Here is a 24,346-nt window from a genome sequence, read left to right on the forward strand (position 1 = left end):
TTCCTATTTATGCCCATGCCTGAGGAACTCCCATGAAAATGGAAGAAATCAAATTGAAAAATGACATGAAAAATGATTTTAACGTTGGGTGAACATTAGAAATAGCTGCCAAGATTTTCCAAACTCTAGTGCCTGTGCTGTGCCTTAGATGAATGAAATCAAAACCTCAAGACGGGACCAAGGCAATAACGTGTTTGTAATATAATTTTCACAAAAAGAATGAGAGGGGAGACAATAGCACACATAGAAAATCGCCAGCATTTATAACCTTGAGAAGAATCTGGACCTGAAATGGATTTAGCAGAACCAAGTCTTGCACAATGCAAACACTTTCTCAGGGGCCAGGAGTCCATAGGATGCCAACTAGAAACTGCGAGATCTTTCAGGTGTCAAACCTCAGAAGACTTCAGGAGTAGGAAGGGCAGGGCGTGGGGCGCTGGAGGATGAGGGTGGAAGCCTCGCACAGGGCACTCCTAGGATACAGCTAATCCCAGGGCTGCCCTCTCCCTTGCCCCCAGTTTGTCTTCTGGAAAAGTGGCCCGAGAGTGGGGCTGGAGGCATAGCTGAGGACAAAGGTGAGGACAGGCTTGTGCCAGCCTGAACAGATGGGCACCCTTCTGGAAACATGAGGGCCCGAACTTTGCCACTGGGTGGTACACTGGAGATGTGGCTTTGGCAACTGGCCCAAGATAAAGGCCAGTCAGGGCCTGGCTCAGGAGAGGCCAGGCCCCTTTGTGACACCCTGTGGGGACCTTGTCTACCCAAAAGCTTGTACACATTCAAGCACCATCTGGCAGTTTTTGAAGGCTTCCCCTTGAACTAGAAAGGACAAAAAAAATGATACAGAAAGTATCTAAATTGAAAGACAGAGACAAAAAAAGAAAAAGAAAAGAAAAGAAAAAAGAAAGAACAGAAAAATACACTGTAATATGCAGGAAAAAAATCTATGAAGTTAATAACCTCGTAAGAGGAGCCAGGCACATAAGGACAGTCACATGGAGAGAAAACATTCTCTCAGGCTTTCACAGAGAGCACATTGGCCAAGCAATGGCCGTGACGCATCAACATGGCTGACACTGACAAAGGTTCTACAATCTGAGGTACAGGATCTCAGGATAAATACTGAGGGGATTTCTCTGACCTTCTCAGACCCAAAAGCTACAACTCTTGTTGCATAAGTCCTGTTCTAACTTGGTCTTAACCATCCAGCAGAAAAGTATAAAAATGAAATATAAGAAGTAAAGCCATGGTGTTATGTTGAGCTGTAGGGGATTCTGGTCAACAACTTCTGACATTGCCAGTGAAGTGGAAGACCCAATACTATTATGGACTACTGAACTCTTTTAGAATATTTTGCTGAGTTTACATACCTATAATATTCAAGTAACGGAACTTAACAAAAGAAGGGGATACAGATGAATGTCCATTTTGTATCTGTGTATTCAAAGTGGTTAGGATAGATATATAGTTACATTCTCTTAATGAATAGAGAGATTTGTTCTAATGGTGTTTGTAAATAGGATATCAAGTCCGCATCTTGTACAGCAATTAACCACTAGGAAGAATATATGCAATGTGTTAATTATTGAAACTGTCCTACCAGTTTGGTTTGAAACTATTTCATTGCTATTTCTCAATAAAATTATGGGAAAAAAAAGAGGGACCAGGCACAGTGTGAATACCTATAATCCCAGCACTCCAGGAGGCTCGGGCAGGTAGATCTCAAATTCAACCCTAGCCTGGGAAGTTCGGTTACTTCGCAAGACCTTGCGTCAAATTAATTAATTATTGTAATTCGTAGAGGGACTCAGGGTGTGACTCACTGCAGAGGTCCTGAGCTTTAAAAAAAAGCCAGGTGTGGTGGCACACAACTATAATCCCAGCTGATGCAGGAGGATTGTAAGTTTGAGCCCAGCCTGCATAATTCATGACTAGCGAAACTTATTTTACATAAAAAGTAAAAAATGGCTGAGGATGAGCCAGAGTGTGACAGTGTGAAGACCCTAAGTTTGGTCCCTGATACTGGTAAAAAAAAAACCTCCGGAGGAATGAAGCGTCTGCACTCTGCATGGAGGCCTGCGTTCTGCACCGTGCTCTGACTGGAGGTGGAGCGTGCCCTGCAGCCAGACACCCTGTGAGAAAGCAAGTCCTGGTTCTGCCGCATCCACCTGTGTGATGCTGGCAGGTTCCATGACCTCGCTGTGCCTCAGGATTTTTTTGTTTGTAAAAATGAGGGTGTGCATGTAATGCTTTCCAGAGAACAAAAAAGCAAACCTTTGGAAATTATGACTATGGGAGGAGAATTTTTTTGAAATCCAATAGAAAGTTTTAAAGTAAAACCTGAGGAAACCCTAATAAAAAGAAAAAAGACCAAGGAATACCAAGTAGAGACAATAAGCAAAGAAGATGGACTGAAATGTACAACTGTCAGAGAGGGTAAGGGGGACAGAAGGCGAGGCAGCTGGGGAGGCGTGACCAAACTTCTCCAGACTGAGGGTCATCAGCCTGTGATGGGCAGGAAAAGGTCCTCTGGTGCAGGTCACTCAGCCCTGCCGGCATGCAGGAAGCGTGGAGGTCCCAAGGACTTCCACGGGCCAGAAAGTGGTTCACAGCCAAAGCACCAGGACTGGGGCGACAGGAGATACCTTCTAAGCCATGGAGACTTGTTTGGGAGAGGTCGTCCTCTTGCAGGACCTAAAATTGCTTCCTTTAGATCGTATTTGCCATTTCAAAAGGCTGCTGTGCTAGGCAGGGTGACGGCTTGGCTCTGTTCAGCGACTGGAATTCTCAGACCTGCCTTAGTCCCAGAGCACCTACTTTTTTATTTTTAAATTAAAATGAAAGAATGTTAAATCTCCCACCTTCTTTTCCTCCTCCTCCTCCTCCTCTGGCTTCCTGTCCTCTCTAAGTTTCCCCTCCCCTCCGTACTTTCTTCTCCGTCCTTTACCTGCAGTGACTATTTCTGTTTCTGCTTCTCTTCTCCCTTTCTCTTTCTATCCACAGAAGTCTTGTGTTTGTCTAATAATTGGCAGGAGAGATCCTTTTTTTTTTTTTTTTTTTTTTTTTTTTTTTTAAGTGTTTAATTGTTGGTATCAGATAAAAAACGAGCCCTGTGGTTTTCTGGCTGCCCCAGAAGGGCGTTGCAGCTGGCGTTGTCCCAGCTGCCTGGTGATAGGCATGTGGAAGAGATACGAAACTCACAGGTCACGCTGTGTGTGTTTGTGTATGTGTGTTTTTCAGGCTAACAGCAGGCTGAAGGAGATTGAGAAGGAATATTCCCAGAAGCTGGCCAAATCTTCGCAGGTAAGAAATAGTCAAAGAAACAACTGAACCTGACACATCAAAGCCTTTGGCCTCAGAGTTAAATTCTTCTCAGTTTTTCATGGGCTAGTATCATTTTTTTTTCCTTTGGTGGAATGGGGGATTGAACTCAGACCCTTGCGTGTGCCAGGGAAGCGCTTGTTTTACTGAGCCATCTCCCTGGCCCCAGTATCATATTTCTGATGGGCACATAAATAACTAAAAATATGTTTTCTAATATTTCAGTCTTATTTTGAAAAATTAGGAATATTGCACCATTTAAACGACACACACACACACACACACACACACACACACATTCTCAGGTGCTGCAAAACCAGCTTGTGCACTGGAACAAGCCCAGGCTGAAGCACATTTCACAAGGGCAGCAGATACACACCTACATCTGTGATATAAGCAGTTTGATACCATCTGTGCTTTTTTGCAATATTCTCTTTCACTGCACCCAAAGGCTACCAAAGCATGTTGAGTCAACATACTTCAAGGTAACAATTCTAAGGTTAAATTGGCAGCTTAACTGTTGACTCCTTTTGGGAGGAAAAAGAATTATAAGCTCCCGTATCTGTATCTTGCTGTTTGTGTTGTTAACTATAGTTTTGTTTACTGTGAGAAAGACCAACATTTGAATGCTTGTCCCCACATGAAGGATGATGCTCGAGGTACTTTTTCTGCGTAAGTTGCTGTAGTGTCGAACAGTATCACTTAGGGCACCCCTTCCTTAGTTGTGTGAACAAGCTTAGAACAAACACGTATTGCTTACTTTCATTTTGCAGATATATAAATTAAGCCATTTAATTTATATAAGAAGTTCTGTAAACTTATCTAATGATTTTTAAATCTTGCTGTCTTTACATGTAGTCAGTGTTGTGTGGAATAACCTGGAGTTTGTGTACCATTTTATGTCAGATACCACATAATAGGATAACAGCACCACAAGAGCATAATGGCATTTACCGCTTACGGGACCTGCTCGGTCCCCATCTGCAGTGATGCCAGGCTCGGAGCTGCCACCCCCGCCCCTTCTGCAGTGAAGGAAAGTGAGGCTCCGAGAGATTAGATCACGAAAGTTAACCAATGACTAAACCAGCAGTCAGCCTAGACTGGACTGCAAAGTGGAGGTTCTGGACCTTGACCCTGAAAGCCTGGCCCAAGCCCTTACGTTTCTTTGTACATTAAACTTTGGTGATAGTTGTCAGGGAATGACAATTCTGTAATTATTTTTATAATGTGCTTGTTGTATAATTTTAATCCCACTAAGAAAGCTGAAACAGTTGTCTAAATGAGGAGCTGTACATGTTTACATACGAGATCATGATCATGGCTTGGTTGCCATGATTCCAGCCCTTGAGGAATACACATGGAGAAATGGCCCTTTTAATCCATTGAAAAAAAATCTTATTTTCAAAGGAAATCTTACTACTCCGAAAATTAAGGTTTAAACTGCAAGAGCAGGAATCCCCAGCTGGCGCACACCTACATCCTTGCATATTTTGCTTTATGTTCAACAGAGAGTGAGACTGAGAGCAAGATGGAATAAGATAGCTAATAAAAATGCTTAACTAATGAGTGTAAGTAGGACTACTTAAGTTTATCTGAAGGAATGCATGATTAGGTGACATTAAAGCAAATTAAACGGAAGTTGGTACAGGGAAAAGCCTAACCTTTGGAGTCCACAGACCTGCCTTGAATACCAGTCCTCCCACTTACAGGACCACGAGCCACGTTACTTGCCCTCTTTGGAATTCGGTTTCTTCACTTTTCAAGTTAGCAGTGCTTACCTCATAAGGTAGTTTTAGCTATTAAGTAAAACAGTGCTGAAGATGTGTGCGGTACAACACTGCATACGGACTGAAGCAGTAACTTAGCAATTGTAGTTGCAGTACAAAAGTTGTGGTACAGACAGGAAGGAATTAGGGAAGAATTGTAAAAGGTTTTGGGGTGTTCTAGAACTTATAAAATCTCTCAGCAAAACTTGAAGATGTATAGAGTTGCTAATTTTTCCCCAGGTAAAGACGTGAAGGAGGAGGAGGAAAAATCAACCAGTAACAACTATCATACTCTATAATTTCATAAATGAAAGGATAGTACAAAACAAAAAATTCCTAAAAAGAGTATAGAAACATAATAAAAGCTAGGCTATCCTCATGAAAGGATGATAACCTTACATTAATAATATTTTGTTTCTCATTTCTGATACATGTAACTATTTCTATCTTTATAAATATGTCTGTAGGCATTTATAACCTCCAAGGGGTATTTGCACATTAATCTACAGAGCAAGTCACTTGCGAGAAACAGATGTTTAAAGGAACATTAAGAAACAGAACAATGAATTGAGTTTCTGCTCTTAAGTACTAGCTTGCTGGAATCTCTTGACTTCTGTCTCATCAAACTGATGAGAATGTCAGAAGCAAACTCCGTTTATCAGGTTTTTAAATATCCTACTCTCATGATAAAAAGTGAAAAATGAGTGCTCAGTGATGAATGCATTGGCACCCGGGAGAGCAGCAGGTTAGAAAATACTTCAAATATTTCCCTCCTCCAAAGGAAGTTTCTTACCCTTGAAGATTTTATCAAATCCTTAAGGCCGACGGCCATGCACACTAAGCCTGGCACACCTGAGGACGGTGCCCCCCCTGAGCTCCCACCAGGCTCAGCAAAGGCAGTGTGTGCATCATCGGTGGCGCCCTCCCAGAAGCAATTCCTATTGCAATCACAGATTTGCTCTTTGGGGCTAATGATGTGAAACTTCTCAGTTTGATGCAATTTCCCTACTCCCCTCAGTCACCTAGCAACCATTTTTCAAAGAAACAGAAAACAATTTTGGAAAAATATGGATAGTTGAAAATGTAGGACCAAAGCTGGAATGCCACCCAAGCCCACCCGCTGCTGAAAGACATGCCTTTCTGCTCCCTGCTGGCCTCTCTGCTCAATATAGGTTTTTCCTGGGGCAGGAGGAGTGTGCTACCTGTTCCACTCATCTCACTTTCATGACCCTCTCTGAAGGCCAAAGAGGCACAGGGCAGTAAGGAGGCTTTCTCTCACTTGATGAGGGCTTTCAGTGTTCACTGACCTTCCTAAATACTGTTTGGTTTGTCCATTGCATTTTTAAATGTTTTAGAAAAATCTCAAGCTGTACTACAATCTTCTTTTAAAAATATATTTAGTACAGGGTCTACAGGGTCTCACTACACAGATCGGACTCTAGTAATACTCCTGTTTTCAGCCTCCCAAGCACTGGGATAACAGGCATGTGCCACCACACCCAGTCTCAGTCACTGTCTCAGTGCATCGCAGGGGCGGGGCCAGCAGGGCATGCTGGGCATCAAACCCTGGTCCCTGCATCTGCCTAAGCGGGCACTTTAGTCCACTGAGCTATCTGGCCAGCCCTCTGAGGTATGTGGCCAGCCCTTACAATCTTGAAAAGAACAGAATGAGTTAAAGATAAAATTTAACCTTAGTATCCTATTATTTTGAAGTCCTTAAATAAGACAACTAACATTTATGTGAAGTTTTTGTTACAGGTCTTACTATTATTACTTTCATGGGTTAGATTGCTTACACTGTCAGCCCTTGGTTTGCCAAAATTCTCAGTAATTTTTGGTACCTATATGAGCATGTTCTAGTTCACTTTTTTCTCTGAGGCTAATATAAAGTAAACATTGGTTCAGTGATGAAATTTTGCTTTACAGTTTTAAAAATATTTAATCAAAATTGAAAGATTTGTTTATTATTGTGTATATTCACTTCACTTTTCTTAGAAACTTCACATTGCAATTGTGTGAAAAGGCTAGATTACCTCTATATACCTTGACAGGTGATGATTTTTTTTCTTACTTATCATGATTATGGTTCCGTTTCTTACACACTGAGTGCTGATTAGATGCCTTGTGCTGACAGTGTTCCTTAGACCCCACACGATAATCTTTCCTAGACTGCGTTTGTAGTTAACAGACCTAGAGACGCACTCTTTGTGCTCTACCTAAGGCATATGTGTTAATCTGATTCTGATGACTATTTCTCAACCTGCAAGTAAATATTAAATCCTGTTTTTAAAAAATAAAAATTCACCCTTATCTTTGCTGCCTTCTCTGTCCAAGTTGTCTAGCCAAGGTATTTTACCTGCAGTGTTTTCACATTCTTTCCCTCATGCCACCTTTAGAAATTTAAAAATAGGTTTCCAAATGTGCTCTTGTTATTTTCCCCATTGGAATCTCATTATTCCCCCAAAGAAGGAAAGGTTTCATTTTCTATGCAAAGCAAGCGTGCCTTCCTCAGAAAATCTTGGACTTCTCTTGTAATTCTTTCCAAAATCTGTGTTTACTTCTTCTTTATGTTCTGTTGCCCTGAATTTGCTGAAAATGAGAGCTGTCCGTTTCAAGCCCTTGTAGTGTAAAATACTCCCAAATATATTTTTTTAAATATCAGTCTTTGGTCAGTTATGCTAATCTTGATCCTAGTTTTTTAGGTTTTTTTTATTTTAAAGAGAATAAAAAACTTTTTAAAACATTAAAAATGATACGGAGACTGGGCATGGTGGTGCGCGCCTATAATCCCAGCACTAGGGAGGCTGAAAACAGGAGGATCACTATGAGTTCCAGCTGCATAATGATACCCTGCACAAAATAAAATAAAGTAAAATAAAATGAAATAAAAAGAATAATTTTGTATACAGGGCACACCAGGGGTTCCAGGGCCTGCATGGCATGTGGTACCAGGGATCAAACTCGAGACCTTGCACTTTCCAGGCAGGCATTTATGCCACCAAGCCATCGCCCCAGTCCTGATACAGAATTTCAAAACAAGATTATATGAAATGAACAATAGTTATGATATTGCATATTTTTATTTTTTATTAATTTTATTGAGAAGCAAATAGCAATGAGACTGTTTCAAAACCGATTAGTAGGACAGTTTCAATAATTAATACATTGCATATTGTTGTCTTCATAGTAGTTACTCATAGAACAAGAGGCAGACATGATATCCTGTCCAAATACTATTAGTACAAATCTTTTCATTGAATTAAGAGAAAGTAGCCGAATATCTATCCTATTTTGTACATACAGATACAAAAGTCCTTCATTTGTATCCCCTTCTTTTGTTTAATTTTGTCAGAGATGGGTATTCCATTGCCATTTAAGTGTTGTAGGTGCATGAATTCAGCAAAATAATCCAATATAGTCTGGTAGTCCATAATAGTAGTGGGTTATCCATTGGACTGGCAATGTCAGAGGTTGTTGACTTGAGCCTTTTTATAGCTCAGTACTGCATATTTTTATATTCAAAGTAGTTGTTCAGATTTCCAGACATAGGCATGCAGTGGAAATTACTAGTACAATTGTCTTAGCCATCTTGTGTATTCTTTTTCCTTTCCCTTTTTCTTTCTTTTCTACTTTTCTGTATCCCAGTTCTTCTTTCCTTTTGAGGAGTTTCTTCACCTTTCACAGTATCTGTTGTACCTGTTATGTCTTATTTACTCCTTCAGTTTCTTACACTAAGAAGACAATATGATGTTTACACATGCTGATCTGATTTATTTCATTTTTTTGCCAGTACAATGCTGAGTTTATCAGAGTAGCTTTGTCATATAATTTGAAGTTAGGGATTATGATGCCTCCTGCCTTGCCTTTGTTGCCCAGGATTGCTTTCGGAATTCTACTTCTCTTATGCTTCCAGATGAATTTTAGGAATGTTTACTCTAGGTCTGTGAGGTATACTAATGGTGTTTTGATGAGGGTTTCATTAAATCTGTGTAACAGTTTTCAGAGTATAACCATTTTCACAATGTCTATTCTTCCTATCCATGAGGAAGAAATATCTTTCTAATTCTTTATCAAAAGCTTTTTCTACATCTATTGAGACGATCATTTGATTTTTGTCATTGGCTCTATTGATGTGGTGTATTATATTTATTGATTTGTGTACATTGAACCATCTGCATTTCTGGGATGAGTCCTACTTCATCATGATGTATCATCTTCTTCATGATTTTCTGGTTTCTGCTTGCTAGTATTGTAGTGAGGATTTTTGCATCTCTGTTCATTAGGGAGAATGATTTACAGTTCTGTGTTAGTTGGGTCTTTCTCTGGTTTTGGTGTCAGAATAGTGCTTGCCTCCAGGAATGAGATAGGGAGAATTGCTTCACTTTCAATTTCATTAAAGAGTTAGAGAAATATTGATGTTGTCATCTCTTAAAAAAAAAATCTCTAAATTTCTTGTAGAATTCAGCTGTGAATCCACCAAAACCTAGGCTTTTTTTTGTTAGTAAATTTTAATAACATTTTCAGTTTCATTAACTGATATTGGGTTATTCAGACTTTTTATATCTTCTTGATTCAGCTTTGTAAGTCATGCATATCTAGGAGTCTGTTTCTTCTGTGTTTTCCATCCTATGTTGTGAGTAAAGATTGATTGATTGATTGATTGATTGACTGGATACAGGCTCTCACTACACAGTTCAGACTCATAGTGAACCTCCTGTCTCAGCCTCCTCAATGCTGGGATTATAGTTGTGCACTACCATACTGGGCTTCAGGGCCAGCATGGCGTATGGTACTGGGGATTGAACTCTTGTCTTTCTACACTCCAGGCAGGCACTTAGACTGCTGAGCTATCTCTCCAGCCTGAATAAAAATTTTTAAAGTAGATATTGATGATCTTCTGAATTTCTACAGGATCTGTAGAGATTTTACCCTTTTCATTCCTTATTGCATGAATTTGAGTTTTTCTTTCCTTTTTTTTTGTTAATATTGTCTCCAGGTTTATCAATTTTATTTATTCTCTCAAAGAACCAACTCTTCAATTCATTAATTCTTTGTATTTTTTCTTAGTCTCCATTGCATTCATTTTTGCTCTGATCTTTATAATTTCTTTACTTCTTTGAACTTTGAGCTTGACTTGATCTTTTTCCTCTAGACCCTTGAGGTGCAGCATAAGGTTGTCTATTTGGGCTCATTCTATTTTCCTGATGTGAGAATTCACCACTACAAATTTACCTCTTAGGCCTGCTTTTATTGGGTCCCACAGGTGCCTGCAAGCTGTGCCTGCATTTGTTTGATTGTAAATATTGCTTAATTTCTTCTGTGACCCATTTTTGTTCTGGAAGATGTCATTTAATTTCCACGTGTTTATGGAGTTTTGTGGCTTCTTTTGTCATTCACTTCCAATTTCATTGAGCTATGGTCAGATAATATGCATGGGAGAATTTCAGGTCCTTTGAATTTCCTGAAGCACGTTCTATGGGCTAGTATATGGTCTATTTTAGAGGCTGTCCCATTGTTATGGTTTGTATGTATTTGTCCCCCCAATGCCTAATGCAGTCATTGAAGTGCAGTTCTACAGTTTGTGATTAATTTATGATTAAAGGCTAGGATTATGGGTCTGAGTACTGCTGGGATTATGGGTGTGAGTGCTACACCCAGCCTGGGGTGGACAGCCTGAATGTAACGTAAGAGAGACAGAGAGACAGACTTGTCCTCTGTAGCCATTATTGCTGCTACTCCTCCATTTTGCTCACTGCTCTTTGCCACCACCCTAAAAGGTTGCTTTCTGCCATGTGTCGCTCTGCCTTAGAGCCAGCTGAGTATGGACTGAAACCTCCAGTAACTGTGGGCTAAATAAACCTTTCTTTCCTTCATTTTGAGTGTCAGGTATTTGTCCCTGTAATGAAAGAAGAGTAACTGAAACACCCATGTACAGTTGAAAACAATGTATATTCTGATGATGTTGGGTGGAACACTCTGTAAATGTTTACTAAGTCCATTTGTTTACAGGTTTGGTTCAGTTCTTTATTTCTTTGCTGATTTTTTTTGTGTACTTGATCTATCTCTTTGTGTAAGTGTAGCATAGAGGTTCTCCATTATAGTTATGTTATTAATTATCTGGTTTATGTCTATTAATATTTGTCTTATATAGTTGGAGGCTCCCATATTTGGTACATACATATGTATGATCGTTATCTCTTCCTTTTGCCATTTTCCCCTAACAAATATGCAGTGACCTTCTTTATCTCTTTTGATCATTCTTGGTTTGAAGTTCACATTGTCTGCAACCAGAATATCTACCCCTGCTATTTTCTGGATTCCTATCACATAGAGTATTGTTTTCATCCTTTGACTTTCAGTCTATGAATTTCCTTTTGAGTTAAATGTGTTTCTTGTATGTGGCATATTGTTAGATTTTGTTTCTTGATCCACTCTGCCAGTCTGGTTTTTTGATTGGTGAATTGAGGCCTTTATAGTAATGATTATAACGGATATGTATTGGCTTATCTTTGTCATGTTATTTCCCTGCGATTGGCTCCCCACTTTTTCTCAGTGATTGTTTGTCCTGCCTCGTGGTTCATTTCTATTGTTGTTCTTGGAATTGTGGTCATTTTTATCTCTGTCTAGAATATCTTTCAGTACTCTTTGTAGGGTTGGTTTGGTGGTCATGAATTTCTTTCGTTGTTCTGTGCCATGGAAATATCTTATTTCTCCATGAATTTTGAAAGATAGTTTTGCATGGTACATCAGTTTGGGTTGGAAGTTGTTTTCTTTCGGGACCTGAATACTTCACTTCAACCTCTTCTGGATTTGATGGTCTGTGTTGAGAAATCTGCCATGATTCTGATGACCTTTCATTTATAGGTGATTTCTTTCCCTTCTCTAAGAGCTTTTAATATTCTGTTCTTGTTTTGAATTTCTGGGATCTTGATTATTGTATGTCTGGGTGTAGATTTATTTTGGTTATAGCTAATTGGGGTTCTATATGTGTCACTTTTCTGTATGTCAGATTCTTTTCCTATGCTTGGGAAATTTTCTGCTATTATTTATGCAAATTTTCTTTTTATATCATTTGTGTTGACTCTAGCTTTTTCATTGACATCTCTTAATCTTATATTGTTTTTCTTTTTATCATCCTGCAGCTGCTGAATTGTTATTTCCTCATTATTTATTTTTAAGAGATCTTTCCTTTCATGATCACTAGCTGCAGTGCTGTCTTTAAGTTCTGAAAGTCTTATCTTCAGCTTCGTTCAAGTGGTTTTGCCAGCTTTCAATGGAATTTTTAATTTCCCAGATGTCTCTGAATCTGTTTCATGCATTTGAATTCTTTCCTATGTTGTTCATTCAAGGTTTCCATCTTTTTTTATGCTCTTATTTTTTTTTCTATGTCTTCTTTAGATATACTGAGCAATTCTTTCATTATGGTTGTCTTTTTTTATGTGTTTAGTACAGGGTCTCACTATGCAGATCAGACTTATAGTGATCCTCCTATTTTCAGCCTCCCCAGCGCTGAGATTATAGGCACGCACCACCACGCCCAGACTTGGTTGCAGTCTCAGGGTGCCAAGGACTGGGCTGGCATGACATGCAGTAACAGGGATCAAACCTTAGGCAAGCTCTAAGCAGGTGCTTAGTGTGCTGAGCTATCTCGCTGGCTCATCATTTCTATTTTTACCTGAGAGATTATTTCTGATATGATTTCTTCTATAGCCTGATGGAGTTGTTTTTTACTTTAGTTACTATTATTTAAGAAATTTCTTGTGTATGGCTTCCAAGTTCTTCAATGTTGATGTATCCTGGACTTCTTGGTGAGCTGAAGGTCTGAGATTGCATTTTTGTTCTTCATTTTGACATTTTCTATTTTTAAATTTTAAAAATTATTTTCTTTTCTTTGGTGATATTAGGTAGCTATATCACTAATATAAAGGCCTCTTCAGGAATCATCTATGCCTCTGGTATTTCTTCTGTGTGTAGGAGACTCTTGGTTGGCTCTGTCCCAAGGTCCTCCCTTCCCAATTAATTGAGAGTGGAATATAGGCTTTAGTTTGGCTCAGTCCCCAGTATTTTGGTGTAGGGCTCTCAGAAATTATTACCCCAGAGCTTCCCAATATTGTTACACAAGGAAGAACACCTTATTATGACAGATATGACAACATAACTACAGTAGAACATTTAGCAATAAGCACAATTTGGAAGCTGACCAGCTATGGTAATTATTGGTTTTGTACCTTAGACCATAGGAGCAAAGTCTATAGTTATATAAGAGAACTGGTGAGAAGTTAGGAGTTTGTATGCAAAGTGTTTCCCCTTGTGAGAGTGAATTTACTCTAAATTCCTCCAGACGACACAGTTGCCATGTGTCTAGTGCTTCCTACAGTGGCTGCCTGACGCCACAGTGGTAGGAGTGTGGGCCAGGCACCAGGGTTCCTCCAGACAGAGGCTCGCTGAATAGCAGAGGGGCACTGGGTGAATACCCCTCCTGCGTGGCTCCTCCTGCGTGGCTCCTCCTGCGTGGCTCCTCCTGCGTGGCCCCTCCTGCGTGGCTCCTCCTGCGTGGCTCACTGAGGTTCCTAAGGCTCCTGCAATAGTGCGTGGAGGGCAGGGGCCATGTTTTTCTCCTCTGGAGCAGCTCACTAAAGCTCCGCTAGTTTTGGGGGGTGTTGTTGTTGTTGTTGTTGTTGTTGTTGTTGTTGTTGTTTTATAGAGAAAGATTACTTTGTACTTTAAGAATAGATTGCAATGACTAGTTGTGGATATATGTATTTACACATGATAAAAATTGTTTAGGACTAAACACACATACTCTAGAATTATACCTACCACTTCAACAATGTCATGATCTATTCAATTTGAAACACTTAAATATTGTTATTTTGCACTGTTTGGCTCTGTGTTCTTATAAAATATGAATCTTAAATGTATTTTTTAGGCCAAAGAAAACTGGCTCTTTCTTATCCCTGCCTTCTCTGGCTCTATGACTGGGAAATGATTACGCTGTGCTTCAGTTTTTAACACTGACCATGAATGTAGCCCAAGAATTTAACCTTTCCTACCTAACAAAAATACTATGAAATTTGAGTTGATGCCATAAGGGAAATGATGTTTAACCGAAATACAGAAAATATATGAACACTATTTTATTCTCAGTAAATAAATTGCTCCAGTCATAGTAGGAAGTCCTAGTTTGCATTTAATTTTTACTTACTGCATTCTGTATTTTATCATTTCACAGTTATCTTATTATTTGATTATTTGTAAGTTCTCAAACTCTGTGACACTGAGTTTGTGAACTTCTAAGAGTGTAAATACTCCCTATTTTATTGTAAGGATGCTCTTTTTACATCAGTAGTAATAACCAGTATGCCAATAGGCCTTGGCTTCTGGGGCACTCCGCAGAGTTCAATTTATTATCATCTGATTCTGTGATTTTGTTTTTCACCAAATACTAGTTGAAAAACTGAGCTCAAGAAAGATAACTAATGAGTCTAGTGTTTCTCATTAACTGGCTCCTTTCTTGTAGCACAAACAGAATTTTATTCTAACAGAGGGAATACTGTTTCTTTTATTAAAAGAAACAACCATTTCCTGCTTTTAAAAAGTCATCGCTATTGAATTTGAAAGGAAACAGATCCATCCAAACCAGAGGAAGGGCAGTGCTCTCCTTAAGCCCACTGCAAGCCAGAATTCCTCCTCCTCACATGGTTAATTTGAGAAGGTAAAAGAAAACCTGCCCTGGAAGGAACCAATTCTCAATGTAGAGAAGGTTACTGTTTGAACCTAAAGGAGCTTCTGTGAATACACACCAGCTAGGAAGGCAACATATCTGGAAATATAATCTTTTCAATACCAAATCTTTAAAAAAAATACAAAGTCAGCTCATTAGAGGAACCAATTAGAGCAGAGATAAATCTGACTGTGTGATTCAGGACCTTTCTGTCTCCTCAGCTGCGTGTCATCTTCCACGACGTAAAATATTTGACCTTTCTCTGTGGCTGTTTCCTCACTTACAGAAGGGAATAATACTTTCTCACAGTAGTAAGTGACATGAGTTTCAAGTACTTAACCCAAGACACAAACATTAATACTCAAAAATTATTGGACAGAATCAGGTGACCCTGAGGAATGAACTCTGTTCATTATTTTCTTTATTACAGTTCAGAGTCTTATGACGGGCAAGAGAGGCTTTTGCACCCTAGTAAGTGTATTTCTCAGAAAATAAAATCTGATGCTTTTCATATTTTTGACATCACAGATGTTTTCTCTTCTGATGAGTAAATGTGGAACGTTATAGTAGAAATGTCTTCCAAATATACTTGGCTCAGCAGTTGTTCACCATTCACAGTTTTATTATAGTCTTTTTATTGTGTGGAATTTCATGCATTATTGGATATGATATGTTAATTGAAAATAGTTTGTGGAATAGAGTTTTGCCAAATCCATTCTTTTGTTAAGCATAAATACATATAAAATAGATGCTTCTCACTGAAGAATTTGAAGTTAAAGCATGCTGTTTTCATTTCAGATCATAGCAGAACTTCAGACAACTATTTCCTCTCTGAAAGAAGAGAGCAGCCGGCAGCAGCTTGCTGCGGAGAGGCGGCTCCAGGATCTTATACAAAAGTTTGAAGATGAGAAGAAGCAGCTGATTAGAGATAATGACCGAGCAATCAAGGTAATCTGAGGGCTTCAGTAGCCAGTGTTACCAGCTGCTTTCATGTAATTACAAGGAGGCTGCAGCCCCAGCAGCGGGCGGGCGGACGGGCGGATGAATGCAGGTACCCGGCTAGCCCACACAGCCTTCAGGAATTCCATTCACTGGACTCGACTTTTGATGTAGCCAGTGACTCAGGCTGCCTTCCCCTACGAGGTCGCAGGCCCGCATAAGAAGTCACTCTTGGCAAGCTCAGTCTGTCCACGCTGAACAAATATTTGAGCAATACCTGTCCTTTCTCCTGAGAACCACTTTGGAATTGTCTCTTGGGATTAGAACGACTGTTTCAGCCTAGGACTGCTGCCGAATGCATGCAGAAGTCAGCCTCCAATTGACATTCTGTCTCTGCCCACATCCTTTCATTAGGTATTCACATAATGAGAAGTAGCTCGTTTGTTGGAGGCTCGGAATGCCACCGGTTTGATGTGCTTTGACATAGTACGGGGTCGATTGTTGCCGCTGAGAATTTAGGTTGTTTCCGAACGACTTCTGAGAATCACACCTTAATAGCAACGAAAAATTCCGTGAACCTGATTCTTCAGGTGATAGGCAGTTAGGTCTCAAAGTGGTTTTTTCTTGGCTTCATAGCAGTGGATATTATTGTAAGTGTCTACATCATGCTGTGTTTAATCTGTGAGGATAAGCATCTGGAAACCTTTATAAATAACGTTTAAAAGAGAACAAAAAAATTTTAAAGAATTCCCAGCAAAAGATTATTTTTCAGCGACTTTACTTTGCTATAACAATACTTGAAGCATGTAGAGTAACCATACAGAGCAAAGGAAACTAAAAGGGAAGCGTGGGCTTTGTCCTTGCCCCGATCTGCCTCACCTCTCCGTCCTCCTTGCCTATCGCCATTGTAAGCCGGCTCAGTAATTTAGGGAAAAGTGAGCGCGCGGAAGCTGCTTTGGCGCACACACACCCTTTAAGCATGGACAGTACTGAATAAAATAAAAACCTTTAGGAGCCGGACAAAACCTGCCAGGCTCCTCCCTCCACAGATGGGGTCTTCGGTTTGATGGATACCATGGCTCCCTTACTTCCACCTGTGAGCTTTATTCCCTGCCTGGGCTGTGAGACCAAAAAAAGAAGATGTTTCTTTTTCATATTCTAGTAATTTAAAAATATCTTTCAAGCCGTTTTCACTTACAAGTATACAGGAAATACTTGTTGGTTACAGGACTTTCGCATGATCTGAGTTGTGCATTTTTAAAAAATTGTTTCAGTTCTATAAAAGTTTCATTTTAAGTGAATTTCTTTTGCACTCATATCCAAATGTCCAATGGTAGGTAATTTCCGAATTCCAAATAAATAATTAAGCCCCACTGTATAAGCAAAGGGAGGTATAAATGAGGTTAGTGCAACATAATTTTCATAGTATAATTACAACATCCTTCTAATAGTTTTTAAAGATTAAAAAATCTCGAAAGATTATAATTAGTATAATTGCCTGTTTTACATTATTTATTCTTACAGTTTTAATCCATTTACATGTTGAAAGGGAAAACGTTTTTGATCCTCATTTTTAAACAAAGCCTGAAATTACAAGGACTGAGTTTTAAAGAAGGCAGTTTATGTGTGTATATAGCATATAAAAATACATGTGCTATATGTCGCCTGAAAATAGAGAACTAAAATTATAGTTAAGACATAATTGAGTTTTCTCATGCAGTTTGATTATGTTAAAGCAAATGAGTTTTGTTCTGATTTGGCTTTTGCTGAGCCAGTTCTTTACCTGTTGGCTCTCCCCAATAAATGTCTCCCTGCTGACATTTATTCAGCATGTACTATAGCCAGGTTCTCACCAGTTTCTTTCATCTTGTATTCTATAACCTCATTTAATGAAGACTTACAATAGTAACTTTTCTCTCCTGAACTTCTTTGTTATTTGTAACTTTTGAAAACTAATCACATAAAATTAGCAAATGTCTTCATATCTGGATGGAAAAAATGTTACACTCATTTTCAAATTCTGATTTATTAGTATGCCACTCAATCTGAAGAGAGAAAAGGTAGATCTAAAGATAGTGTTGTGCCGTTCTTTCAAAAGGGAAACTCCCATACATCCCAGTTTCAGAACACACCCTTTAAGTCTCTTAATCTTGAGCATTTCCCCTTGAGGTTTCTACCTCCCTGCCTTGGCTTCGGGCCCGCGGAGCATCCATGCTTTCCTTTACTGACCGAGTGTGGTCCAGGTGGCACTGCCGTGTCCCGATATGCTTCCTCATCTTTGCTCATAGAAAAATCCCCACTGGTCCACTCGCTTCCTCTTCACTAAAGTCACTGAGAGTTTTTGAAGCAAGAGTTGGACCAGTTCCTTGAGGTTTACCTGATCTGTGTTTGGTAGATATAGCATCTTTTGCCACCTGATTACTCATGGCAAGTTCAAACCCCGAGGCCCTTCAGGCTTTTCCCGGTGGCCTTCAGCGAGTAGCTTCTCAGCCCCGCTGCACGGACCTTCCCTCCCACGGCTCCGGTAGCTCTAGCTTGCTGTGGACTTCCAGGCTCCTTTCATTCCTTCCCTCACTGTGTTCTCACCTTGACTTCCCCTGCCCTCATGATCATCTTTATGAGGAAGGTGTTGGCATCCTTTTGATCTTACAAATAGGAAAACTGAGGCTGAGATTAAACAACTAGCCCAAGACCACCTGGCTCACAGCTGGCACAGCCAGTCCACCAGTCTGTCTGACTTAAGATCCTGCACTCTTAACTATCAAACTGCACCTCAGTGCCCTATGCATTTTGAAATTGAATCAAATGATCTAGATCCCAAATAAAACTGGAGCTCCACACTTTACACTTCCATCTGCCTGAATGATGCAAAAACTGAAGAACGCTACAATTATGTATGAATGTTTTATACATATAGATACTTGGATACTCAGAGATGCAGATACTCAGAGGCACAGTCGCCATGAGGCTTGATTTTCTGGAACAAAATACATTTGTCTGCAGGTAGGATCAGTGCCATCAGAAGTGTGCATGGTTAACTGCGTACCCCGCGCCTCACCTGGAGGTCCATGCTGAGCCGAGCTCCCTGCCGCAACCAACAGTGGAGGTGCAGAGTGAATCTAGGGCTCGTCTCCTGGAGCGTGCCTTATTCCTAGGGAGAGTGAAGTTGTTTTTAGAGAGCACTCGAGGTGTGCAGTAGCCCACTAAATGTCTGAAAGAGCACCAATCTGTGAAATGGAATTCGATAAAACAGTTTTGGAGGATAATTTGGCAATACCTTTCATTATCAAATTGCCCGAGAGACATGCGTGGTCTTTGCCCTATTTCCAGAATTTGCCCTAAGGTAATGACTACAGCATTGCACTGAGCTTCAGCTCATCAAGAAGATGCTTGTCCTACCCCTCATTCAGTAAGGTAAATATTCAATTAACTATTTACCAAGCTCCTGTCGCGGGTAAGCTTTCTGTGCTGCCAGCATTCCCAGGTCCGTATCAGGACCGTCACAAGTAGACTGGAGACCAGGCTGTCCTGCCTATGAGGCGCATGTGATGATGCTCAGGAGGTGGTTTTTTCTATGAAAATGGAGGTTACAAGACATGTACATAAGAACTCTTTTGTCTTCAAGTAAAAGTTCTATAAGAGAAAAAATGTGGAAATCATATTTCAAAATTTCACTCTGCATGGTGGTTTGTGGTGATTTTTCTGTTTAAAATATAACCACTTCTGTGATACAAAGCAGTAAAATCTTGTCATTTATTTTTTAGCTAGTTGCTAAATTTAAAATGAAGCTTATGAAATGAATTATACTGGCAAGCCCAAGGGCCTGAGTTCAATCCCTGGTTCCACAAAAAAAAAAAAAAGAAAGAAAGAAAAAAGAAAGAAATGAATTATATCTGTTGTATGCAAAACACCCTGAAACTTGGTGGCTTGGAGCAACAGCTATGTTATATGCCTTTAATTCTTGGGGTTAGGACTCTGAGCAGGGGGTGCTGGGTTGTGGTTCTGCTCGAAGTGGGACATCACTGTGACACCTTGTGGAGTTAGCTCGGAAGGAGCTTGATTTGGTCTGGAACATCGGAGACAGTACAGGCCTTTTCTACATGGGCTCCGTCTTTAACAGAGTGCCCAGATTTATGACATGGTGACTGGTGTGCATGAGGAAGATTTATCAGAGGTAAAGGCAGCACCAGCACTTCCTGGAGATCAGAGCTGGGAGAGTCAGTGTTTTCTACCACATTCTGTTGGTCAACACAAGGTCACACATAGGATTAGTCCAGGAACCAGCAGAATGGGAATCCATCCCTGTCAATGTGAGAGTTTCAGATCCACCACAGAGGTGATTAAAGGTCTAGGGTCCATCTCTCACTTATTCCTCAGTTGTACAGACTAGTACAAAGCAAAAAACACCTAGAGTGTCCACTTCCATAACTACATGGCGTATTTGCATCCTTTTTTTAAAAAAGAAAATCCATTCTATTGACAGAAAATGGCATATGTTCATGACAAATAGTTTAAAATCAGAAGAAAAGAAGTAAAATATTTTAAAATCACTGCCCTCTGCACCCATCAGAAATGACCATCACTGGGCTGGCAAGAAAACTCAGTGGACTAAAGCACCTGCTAAGGCAGACAAAAGGGGCCTGGGGTTCTGTCCCCAGTGTGGGCATGCCATGCCGGCCCTGCCCCCAGGGCACACTGAGACAGATTGAGACTGGGCATGTTGGTGCGCACTTGTAATCCCAGCATTTGGGAGGCTGTAAACAGGAGGATCACTATGAGTCTGATCTGTGGAGTGAGACCCTGTACTAAATACATTAAAAAAAAAAAAAAGAAAGAAAGAAAGAACTATCATAGACTTAAAAGTGAATAGGCTTTAAGATACCCTGCTGCTATGTATAAGGGGAAAAAAAGCTGAATAGACTTGTAACAATAAACACTACACAAGATTCCATTTTTTCTTGGCATGGTGGTGCACACCTATAAACCCTGCGCTCGGGAGGCTGAGGCAGGAGAATCTCATGAATTTGAGGTCAGCCTAGGTTACACAGTACATTCAGTCATTCTGGACTACATAGCAAGACACTATCAAAAAACAAAAATAGATTGACTTTTTTTAAATGTATTTAGTAGAGCATTTACAGAGTCTCACGACACAAATCAGACTCCTAGTGCTTCTCCTGTTTTCAGCCTCCCAAGCACTGGGATTACAGGCTAGGGCCACCACGCCCAGTCTCAATCGCTGCCACAGCACACCCTGACGATCAAACTTCTGGTCCCTACATCTGCCTAAGCAGGTGCTTTAATCCGCTGAGCTACTTGGCCAGCCCTACTTTTTGTTTTTTTAAAACATTTAATTTTACTTTAATTCAACAGACCAAAGAAACTATCATAAGAAGACAGAAATGTTGAACTTTGGGACAAATATTATTAATTTCAGCTGAAAAAAACTGAGTACTCCTGCGCCCATGCGCTTCCTCCTCCCAGCCTTCTTCACCACTCTGCCTGATTATTCTCATGCTCTGCAGACTCTGAGTTCCATAATCTGTCACCCTTTAGTGACGAGCCCATGCTATAGGTAATGGATGCAGTGTTTAAGCCTTTTACCATAGTGTCCCCCTCCCCAAAGTTGTCACACTGCTTTCATTCTTAATAGGTTGTAAATGGAACTCTCTACCCTGAGATATTTTGTAATTAAGAATGTCTGCTGGTGAACTTTGATGTCTGAGTGACTGTTGTAAGGGCATGGAATTCTTGTTCACGTTTTCTTCCCACGTATTCATCCACAAGTGCTCCTCCACATAAATGATTCACTTTTTCTGATGGTTTCCCAAGGAGTTCTGTCTTTATCATTTAAATCTGGTAGATGTCCCAGGATAAATTCAGTAATTAATCAGAAGACATCTAAGTGTTCAGAATTCATTAGCAAGTACTTATAAGCGCAGAGATTCTCTTCTCTGTATGTAAAATAGACTAGTTTTGTGTCTTCATATTCTCTGACCTGAGGGAAGGGACAGGAAAAACTACAGACAGACATGCAGTTGTGCTGAGCTGACTGATCTCCCTTTGAGATTTTGTCACTTATGTTACAGGATTTGCACTACCTAGCTGGGAAGGGGCAAGTTCTATGTCTCTGAGTTTTGGGTGATTTAGATTTTTGTATCCTTGAGGCCCTGAAAGCTTTCCTTCCTTCAGAGATAACTAGTTCTGACATTTACCTGCTGTTCTAATACCTCCACCTCCACTCACCTAAGCCTGAAAGGGAAAGCCTAGATTTGATGATGTAATGAGAATTCTCGGGACTCACTGGCACACAGCAAAGGCTGAGGTTGAGCCATCGTGTAACTCGACAGTGTGCTCCAGAGCTGTGTTCCTTTCCCGGTGACCGCAGGTCTTACATTGTATGGACAGGATTCCCTGTTTCCTTCTGTCAGTATACTTTTGGTAGTGTCCACCCTTGTTTGCTTTGGTGCTGGAGATTGACCCCAAGGCCTGCCCACACTGAGTGCATGCTCTGCCTCTGAGCTACACCCCTGGGTTCTACTTTTTAATTCCTACTTACTCATTTCACTTAATAGTAGGAAAGGGAAAAGCAATCTAGTTTTAGGAGCCTATTTGACTTTTTAAAATAAGATTTAGCAAGGAACTTGTATTGGTCAGTAATTGGTACAATAATAGTATATGACAAACAGACCTCAAAACTCAGTGACTTTCAATAGCACTTGCTTTTCATGCAGCATCTCTATGAATCACTGATGTGGCATGGATTCATGCTACCCATTGTCTAGGTTTGGCTCCAGGCTTTTCGTTGGATATGGCAGTTCTACATGTCTGTACATTCTCTTTGGACTTGTAGCTGCCTGCGCTGTCCCTTTCAGGGTTGGATTAGAGAAGTAGAAAAAGATAGTAGAAAAACCCTGTATCCTCAGCCTCATTTCTTTGTCAGTTGGGAAGTGCAGAAAAAAATTACATTCCCACTCTGGTGGGCAACTGTAAACGTCTGTGAACAATGATTTAATCTGCCCACAGCCACCTCCAAAAGCCCCCCTGCTCCATGGCAGCACTTTCCTGGCTCTCAGCCTCTCCAAAGCTCTGCATCTCTGTTCCCTCTCTTCCTCTTCTGCCCTTCTCTCCCTTCCGCTCCTCCCTTTTCCTCCTACTCTTCCTCCTTCATCCTCTCCTCTCCCTCCCTCCTTTACTCTCCTACTCAAATACTGGTACTACTCAGATCCGCTTGTCCTGATGTCCCTGGATAGCCACATACCTTCGTGTAACTTTCCATACAAATTAATTTTGCATTTTCATCTTTTTTTCCTTAAATGTTAACCCACATTTCCAAATGCCACTGGACCTTCTCGCCTTGATAGTCTTAGGTAGTTCAACTTGCACATCTCATAAAGTGAATCTATCTTCCTCTTGCTCTTCGAGTACCAACATGCTCTTCTTCTTGTCTGTTTATCTAAGCTAAACTAGTCACTCAAATTAGATTCCTGGAAGTCCTCCTGGAAGATCCTCCCCTTGCCTGCGGGTCAGTTCTGATGACTGCTCCTAAGTAGCCCCAGACACATCCTCCACTCCCCAGTCATTAGTTACCACCTTCTCACTTAGAGCTGCATGATCTCTGACCACGGCTAGCGCAGTCCATCTTATCTAGAATCACTGCCGGTAGCTTGACCCTCTCAAATCTGTCCATTACATCACTGACAAGGTAATCTTTCAAAAGCACAACTACTAAGATGTTTTTTATAACTTAACATCTGTCAGTGGCTTTCCACTGCCTATGGATACAGCATATACTCTGGCACCAGTTCTCGGAGCGCTGTCCTCAGATTCATGTGGGTCCTGAGATCTTCTCAGGGGCTGCACAAGATCAAACCTTTTTTCATAATAGCACAAAGATGTCATTTGCTTTTTTCACTCTTATCATTTACACTGGCAGCCTAAAAGCAATAGCAGACAAAGCTGCTGACCCTGCTAAACCATACTAGTACTAATTATTCACTTCACCGCCCACATAGTTCTGGTTTTTAAAAAAGTGAAGCAATAAAATGTATCTTATTAGATCTGAGATCTTGAGTGCTTCCTAAAATGGATGGGAAGCACTTGTGACTTTCTGTCATCTACTGAAGTAGAACAATTTTCTCAGAGAAAAGCAGATCAGCACCCAGGTATGAGCCACACTCTAGTTACTCTGAAAGAATGATAGATGGAAAACCTGCTTACTCCTGCCTCAGTGTTTGGCAGGTGTTTTCATGAAAATAAAGGAAGTGAGCCTGGCGCTTCAAGGATAACAACTGACTGCACTGTGCCAAATGATAAAATTTGGGTTTTTTAAAAAAAAACAAAACCTTGCACTCATTTTGGAAAATGAGTACCACTACTGTGAACTTGACAACTTCCCAAGGCTTAAAAATTTTCTGAAGAAAATGATGACATGTTAAGAGATAACATGGGAGGGGGCATGGAACTAATATGTCCATGTTTGGAAGATTTACGACTCACTAATCCATGTTTTCTAAATGACCTAGACCTGATGTCACCAAACTGTGTATGATTAAAAGATCCATTCGAGGTACAAGAGACCAGGAGATTCTAATGT

The 24,346-nt window shown here is 40.3% G+C and overlaps 1 protein-coding gene across 5 annotated transcripts in view; it reads left to right on the plus strand.

Annotated features, from left to right (window-relative positions):
- The window catches only part of Cep112 (centrosomal protein 112), a 722,997-nt gene that overhangs the window by 597,108 nt on the left and 101,543 nt on the right, over window positions 1-24,346 (plus strand). For all 5 annotated transcript variants that reach the window (XM_012514508.2, XM_023714104.1, XM_023714105.1 and 2 more), the window contains 2 exons: window positions 3,241-3,303; window positions 15,610-15,759. In XM_012514508.2, coding sequence (XP_012369962.1) covers window positions 3,241-3,303; window positions 15,610-15,759 — 213 coding nt within the window. The remainder of the gene's footprint in view (window positions 1-3,240; window positions 3,304-15,609; window positions 15,760-24,346) is intronic.

Source organism: Octodon degus, unplaced genomic scaffold, assembly GCF_000260255.1.
Source record: "Octodon degus isolate 3935 unplaced genomic scaffold, OctDeg1.0 scaffold00033, whole genome shotgun sequence".
In the NCBI taxonomy this organism is placed as follows: domain Eukaryota; kingdom Metazoa; phylum Chordata; class Mammalia; order Rodentia; family Octodontidae; genus Octodon; species Octodon degus.